The sequence below is a fragment of the Myiozetetes cayanensis genome, unplaced genomic scaffold (genome assembly GCF_022539395.1).
Source record: "Myiozetetes cayanensis isolate MyiCay16 unplaced genomic scaffold, myiCay2020 scf9, whole genome shotgun sequence".
Lineage (NCBI taxonomy): Eukaryota > Metazoa > Chordata > Aves > Passeriformes > Tyrannidae > Myiozetetes > Myiozetetes cayanensis.
The window spans coordinates 31,329,513-31,337,056 of NW_026088185.1; the positions used below are offsets into that span (position 1 = coordinate 31,329,513).

General features: G+C 46.0%; 1 protein-coding gene across 1 annotated transcript in view; it reads right to left on the minus strand.

Annotated features, from left to right (window-relative positions):
- ACTR3 (actin related protein 3) overlaps positions 1 to 6,339 on the minus strand; it is a 29,709-nt gene extending 23,370 nt beyond the window's left edge. The window contains exon 1 of the mRNA XM_050339910.1: positions 6,179 to 6,339. Coding sequence (XP_050195867.1) covers positions 6,179 to 6,222 — 44 coding nt within the window. The 5' untranslated portion in view covers positions 6,223 to 6,339. The remainder of the gene's footprint in view (positions 1 to 6,178) is intronic.
- Between the last annotated feature and the right edge of the window lie 1,205 nt (positions 6,340 to 7,544).

The window sequence follows — 7,544 nt, forward strand, 5'->3', positions numbered from 1 at the left end:
GGGATAAACTGAAGCATATCTTTACTTATTTCACCTTTGAACTTAACATTGTCTCCTTAAAGTCTTTTAACTTTGGACAAACATTCATTAAAGTTTTTAAAAAGAAGTTTGTTTGAAATTGTCAAAGTCTTTTAGCATTTCCCAAAGAAAGTCTGCAATGATGAAACTAAATGTTGAAACACCATGTTGAAACTTTTCAATTGCACGAACTAAATGACCAACTGCAAAGTTTCTTATTTGTACCTATGAAATAACACAAAGTATGGATTACTACTGGGGAACTTGTGCAGTATTTCTGAGCTGCTAAAAACTGTGTTTTCAACTAATTTAGACAAGTAAATGCCCACAGGACTCATGCAATCAACATATTTTCTGGGTAGAAAGTCCAAGCCAGGTACTAAACATACGAAAGAACACGAACAGAACCTGCCCTATCCCAGGCACACCTACAACCCTGCCCTCCCTCAAACCTTTCCCCCAAGCCAGGAGCTCTGTAGCACACAGGAGGAGGTTCATTTGCCATTAACTTTACAGATCCAGCCCATGGATGCAAGTGGGTTTGTGCTCTACCCTGAAATGCCACCACCCATTTACTCTGTATCAAGTACAAGTGGAACACAGGAAAAGCAAAGCAGAAACAAAAGGACTGGAAGCTGTCATGGATCTTGAATGGCTTCTGAAATGCACCCAAATAAGATATAAACTGATTCCTGTGATAGAATCACAAAAAACCAAAATATATGTGTGTGTATAGGAATATATATGTATATATTCCTAACTGAATTCCTATCATTCCTAATTATATTGCATACTCTGAGCACTGAGTGTTGCAACATGAACTGTGATGTATTAGAATCATTTAAGAGAACACCACAAGTCATCATCAGTCTTTAGAATCTCCTTGCAAAATTTTTTTTAAACCACAACTCTTAATCTAGCACAGCTCCTTTTTCCACTTTTAGGATGAGGCATTTTCCCCTCCCTGCCTAACCACTCCAGCCACTGGCAAGCAAAAGATACCCTTAAAACTCTGGAAGAGTATTTTTTCCATATGCCATTAAGGAAATATTTTGTCCATGCTTTCCATGTTGAAAAATTACTTCTGGGATGACACAACACACAGAAAATTCATCCCAAAAAAGAACATTTTCATGAAGACTGGAACTCACAGAAGGTCATGACAAGATATCCAGTCTAACTGCAAAAATAGCATAGTGCTGAAATTTTTATACTAAACAGAAGTTATGCTTTGAAAAAACCTGTGGAAATAACCCATGTCTGGAACATTAGGAAAGAAAAATAGTTTCAAGGTCCAGTGTAAGATACTAAAAAAGTTGGAAAGCACAAAAAATAAAGGCTGTAACTTCCCCCACTCTGCTTTTATAGCACTGGATTGCACCTCTCACAGATCTTTGCTGTCTATTGAAGATTATTGCCTTTCATGGGTCTTGTTCTCATTTGCAAAATGTTCTCATCAGGTAGAAGCCCAGACAAGCAATAGGAAGACATAATCCTGTCATAACCTCTCACATTGGAAGACACTCAACCCATAAATGTTTTGCTCTACTCAAGAGCATGAACCTGCAGAAGCATTGCATGAAGATTAACCAGAGCAGTATGGTTTGTAGGGAAATGCCCCAAAGCAAAGCTCACTCCACTGCACTCCACCTGAGCACCACCCAACCTCCGCCTCCCTGAGTTTCCACATGCCCAAAAGTTAATCCTTCCTTCAATCACAGCAAAACCAGTTACAGAGACTGAACAGCCAAGAAACTCTTAGATATTTGTGATTCATTCCAAAGAACAGCTTGCAATGTTACATCAAGAAATCCTGGAAATCCTGAGAAGCCTTAATTTTCCTGGCTCCCAGCTCAGAGGGAACCCAGGCTGCCATGAGGTGTCAAGGGAATCTTGTGCTCCTATCAAGAACAGGAAATCTCTCTTCATTCAACCCCAAAAACCTTTAATTCTTCCCTAGTATTCCAGAAAGAAGAAGTTAAAAAACCACACCTATTTCTGTGACCTGCGTATGGGAAGTGAAAACAGGACCCTAGGTTGGCATATGAGGGGAGGCAAAAGAAAGCAAGATCCATGACAACAGGTTGGGGTTTTTTCCACACAATCACATAACCAACTTACTCAAGAGAAGAATAACCAATATACATGACCCTCCCAACAAAAGACTCCTGGGTACATTGAAGAAGCTGGTCACCAGTTCAAACGGATCCCCCTGACAGCCACAGAAAAATTGCACACAAGCCTAGAGAAAATGGGAAGTTCAGGTATAGAAAATACGAGTAATTTTCTTCATATCCCTTTCACTGCTAAAATTAAGTTCTCATTTTGGAACTGCAGTAGTTACATAGCCACTTACTTCAGCTCAGCTGAAGAGCCATTAATTTGAACACTTGCAATTATCTGCCATCCCGAAAGAGCTAATTCAGTGTTATACAAGTTATACTAAAGGAAAAAAGTACATTCACACAGAAAGATACAGTTAAAATCTACTTGTCAACCTAATCAAGCTAAATTCTAAAGTGGCGTAGGAAGAGCTTTTAATCATGACTTGCAGGCAGTGCTGTGTTTGCCTGTACAACAGGCAGCAAGAACTATTCAAATACCCAAAAGGCACAGAGCAAAAGATTGCAGCCTACTGTGATTAAAAAATGAGTAAGAGCCTTTTTCCTTCTTTGGTATGTTGCTCATATACTTCGTGGAAATAACTCCATTTTATTTTCCTATTTTGTATTTTTTATTTTAAAACACACTTAATTCTTAGATACACCACAACATGAAGTAAGTCTTATGAACAGCACACCTACTAACTTAGAGAAAATCATTAAAAATCTACCACTGTTTGAAGGATATCAAGAGAACAGCACATAGGCGCTACTTCACAGCTCATTGCTCATGGACAGGTTGCCCATCTTTTGTGCAAAGGGAAAGAAAGGCACTCTCAGCAGCCAAGTGAAGTCAAATTCAGTATTAAAATGGATAAATACTTCTTGACAATAAGGTCCACAATGTTGTTCTACAGATTACCCAACAAAACGAGGTTTATTTAAGTCAGAGAAGGCTACTGATTATAGAAAGAAATAATACTGGTTTTAACAGTTATGTTAAACTAACTGGGCTCTTCAGATTTTTCATTTTACATCTATAAGTTTACTGTATAATTAAGAGGACACTGCATGAGGCGAGCAGCTTTTTAAAACCACAATTAAGTATTTACCTGCTCTTACTAGGTATCAATTACCTTATTTTCTAGGTATCAAGTTTGCTTAAGCAAAGAATGCAAATTTCAAGGTAACAACTGTAACACTGGAATAATTATTGCTGCACCCATAATCTGATTGCCATGTCACTGACTTCATCCATTTCCCAGCTCCAGCTCTATGACACATGTATATGATCCCTAAAAAGTTTGACTAACCTGTTAAAACAAGTGACAAGGATCGCATGATTTCCCCAATGTGTTTTGGTCTCTTTATGCTTTGAAAGAGGTTCTTATCACTTGTATAATCTGGGCAGGCTGATGCTGAAAAGCATAACTCTGTCACCTTTCTCATGTCTCTGTTTTAGGTGGCAAAAATGCACCTACACATAGAAACCCCAAAACTAAGATCAACAGGAACAAGACAGGAAGACACCCTTAATATCTCTTCTACATCTGCCCTTTTGCTGAGTAAGGCAAATTCTCCTTGGATTATAAATTAATTATCAACCTTCCCCTCTAAAAAAAGCCTACTTATTGGAAAACCGGTGAACATTTAACACCTTACTTGTTCTAAACAGGGCGGTTCCTTTCACCCTTTCTGCTTTGGTTGCATTTTCAAAACATCTTTTCCTGTTTTCAGGGGCTATCTTTGATTTGTCTGCTTTCTTTCATTGTGACAGACAGGACAGTACTCTGGGTGAGACCTCAACTGGTCTGCACTGAGCACTGGGTTGACATAATCTATGGGTCATGTTCTCACTCTCACTTATACACACAAATGAGATGGACAGGGAGGGCTGCAACGATTAAAAAATAAAAGCTAAGAGCATGATTATGCTATCACATCCCACTGCACTACTACCCACCTGTTCCCTCTTTATCTTGACCATTAGATCTTTCCTTTGTAAATTCACCACTTTATACCTCTGTCTACTGAACTCAATGAATTCAAACCAGTCCAACACTCTGTAATGATTCCAATGCTACAAATCTTTGTCCCCACTGTACTGAAGCAGAACTTCAAGGATGAACAACCTCGGACTAGGAAATGCACCTGAAATGAAAGGCCTAAAGACCAGAACAAGTTGGGCTGTGTTAAAAAAACTGGTGCACAATAAAACAGCATCTTACAGCATTTTGTGAAGACTTGGAGGGAAATAAATACAATAGGAGCAAGACTTGGCCAACATCATCTTCAAGAAGATTAGAGTATGCCCTGTGCACTGAAATCGATTAATGGTATACTCACACACAGACCTTCCCCAGGATCATTTGTTTTAACACACATGTCCCTCGGTACACCTCTCTGACATGAAGACAAAGACATTTCTTACACAGCTCTGTGCTTGCGTGCTGCTCCTGCAGGGCATCACTGAAAGCTTTCAGTGGATTTCTACTCCAGTGGTCACAACCTGTACTTTGCAAATCTATAAAGACATGATTACTGACTTTAATGGGACTACCTGTGATCCACAAGCGTGTGCGATGGGAAAAAGCCTCTGGTGGCATGTGGTGGAGAGTGTTACAGAGCTTTTGCTTTGAAAGATAAACAGTAATATACACGTTACACTCGCATGTACCCTCACTACACTCAGCTACACACTCTCATTCCCACTGTGTAAACTTTCCTTCATCCCACAAAATTCAAGGTTTTAGTTGATCTTTAACTACAGGTATGACTTCATACAACTATTAGACACACACACAGTAGTGACAGACATATGTGTGTACCTGCTCTTCTTAAAGATTAATTTATTAATGTCCTATACCAAACAGATTACCTTGAGGGGAAGATAAGCACGTGCCTTCAAAAACAAGTTTCAGAAGAACACGCCCTTCCAAATAAGTATCATAAATACCTGCACCTACACTATACTGCAGTCACAGAAAATCCTTTATTTCTGGCAAGGTGGATGAGAAGTGAAACAAACCAAAAAAAATTTAGTTAAAGAAGCAGCATGCCACCAGTGGTAGCTTAACAGCCTTCAAAACATAGCAGTGCTTTCCTTTCCAATGAAAGACTGATGCATGATGCCTAAATGATACACTTCCTCCTCAAAATCGCACCGCGGGCGGGAGGTCACGGCGCGGTTTTCACTTCCCGAGTGCGCTCCTGGAAGCGGGACCGCGGAACCCGCCCAGGTCGGCTCCCTGCAGACACCTCCGGCCCGAACCTCCGGGAGAAGGGAGCCCGAATCCCGAGGGCCTCCTCCCGAATCCTCCCTTACGCTGTATACCGGTGGCACCGCGTTCTCTGCACAGCCTGGCAGCTGCTGAACGAAAAGAAGCGTTTCCAAAGCGGATTTGGTTCAGGTTTGACACTCAAAACTGCCTTATAAGGTATAAAAGCCCGAAAGCAGGAAGAGGCTTTGACAAAACTAAGGAAGTTCCTTTGCGCCTGCTCGATGGGAGGGGGAGGGGATTTTTTTTTTCCCTTCCACAGAGAGAGAAGTATCACAGAATAAATGACATTATCCGCACGTTAAAAGAAAATAAATAAATAAATACACACAAAAGCCCCCCCCACCCCCTTCCCCCAAGACGGCGCCGGGCAGAGCGGCCGCTCCCCTGAGCCAGCGCATCCCGGGGCACCGCCGGAGCCTTGTCCCCGGTGGCCACCCCCGGCCCCGGCAGCCGCACAGGGACCCCAAACCTCGGCCGAGAACCGAAGGGGGAAGCTCCGAGAGCCTCCGAGCGGCCCAGGAGAGCCGAGGGAAGGGACGCCTCTCCTGCCGGGGAGGAGAGCGAGGGGCGGGGAAGGGAAGGCGGTGGATGCTCCCCCCGGCCCGGCCCAGCCCAGCCTGACCCGCCTCGGCTCAGCTCCCCCCGCCACCGGCCCCGGGCGCGGTCGGCTCCCCGGCCCGGCAGCGCGACCCCCGCCGCCATCTGCAGCAGCAGCGGCGGCGGAACCCGCCCGGCCCCGCCCCGGGCGGCCCCGAGCTGTCAGCGGCCGCGGCTCACCCCGTGCCGCAGTCCACCACGCAGGCCGGGAGCCGCCCTGCCATGCTGGTCGGTAGCGGCGGTGCTGGGGACGGCGGGCGGCCCTGGCGCTCCGGCGGGGCTCGGCGGGCAGCGCTCGGCGGCACCGAGGGACTTCCGCAGGGCGGGCGCTGCCTCCGCCCCCGCCCGCTGCTCGCCCGGCCAGCCCAAGATGGCTGACCCGGCCCGCCCGCCGTGACGCGCGGTGGCGCGGCCGCGCCCCGCCGGGGCGGAGCGGGCGGCAGGGAGAGCGCTCAGGCCGGGCGGGAGCGGGGTTTTAGTGCTGAATCACAGAATGTCACGGAGCCAGGCGGGTCTGGGGAAGACCGCTGGTGGTCACTGGGTCCGATCCGTGGCCGAACACCGCCGTGGCGCTGAGTGCCACGCACGGTCTTTGCTGATGCTCCACCGCGTCCCTGGGCAGCCCATTCCCACCACAGAATTGTCAGGGTTCGAAGGCACCTCTGCGGATCACACAGTCCAAACCCCCCCCTCCAAGGAAGGGTCACCCGGGGCTGGTGGCACAGGAACACATGCAGGTGGGTTTGGAATGTCTACAGAGAGGGAGACTCCACAACCCCCCAGGCAGCTGTTCCAGGGCTCTGCCACCCTCAAAGTAAAGGAGTTCTTCCTCATGTTGAGGTGAAACTTCTTGTGTTTATGGCTATTGCTCCTTGTCCTGTTGCTGGGCGCCACTGAAAAGAGTCTGGAACCATTCTCTTGGCACCCACCTTTGAGATACTTATATGCATTTATGAGATCCCTCTAAGTCTTCTCTTCTCTTGACAGGCCCAGCTCCTGCAGTCGCTCCTCATAAGAGATGCTCCAGACCCATCACCGTCTTTGTGGCCCTCCACTTGACCCATCTCCAGTATCTCCTTGTCTTTCTCTGACTGAGGAGCTCAGAACTGGTCACAATGTTCTAATGTTAAATCACCATTTCTGTGAAGAATTTATACAAAATGTCCAACCTAAACCTCCTCTGGCACATTTTAACACTGTGTCCTCTTGTCCTATCACTAGTTGCTCAGGAGAAGAGCCCAACCCCCATCTGGCTACAGGCTCCTTTCAGGTAGCTGTAGAGAGTGATAAGGTCACCCCTGAGCCTCTTCTCCAGACTAAACAACCCCAGCTCCCACATCCGCTCCTCACAGGACTTGTGCTCCAAACTCTTCAACAGCTTCATTGCCCTTCTCTGAAAACCTGAGGGGATACAGGGCAAGGGGCTGAATATGACAAGGGAATGGATTCCTGCAGGTCCTGCTGCTGCAGGACTGAAAACACTCTGCAGAAACAGCATCACTGAGTGGCCAGTGCAGGAGGCTGGGCTTCTCATGGAGACTGGCTG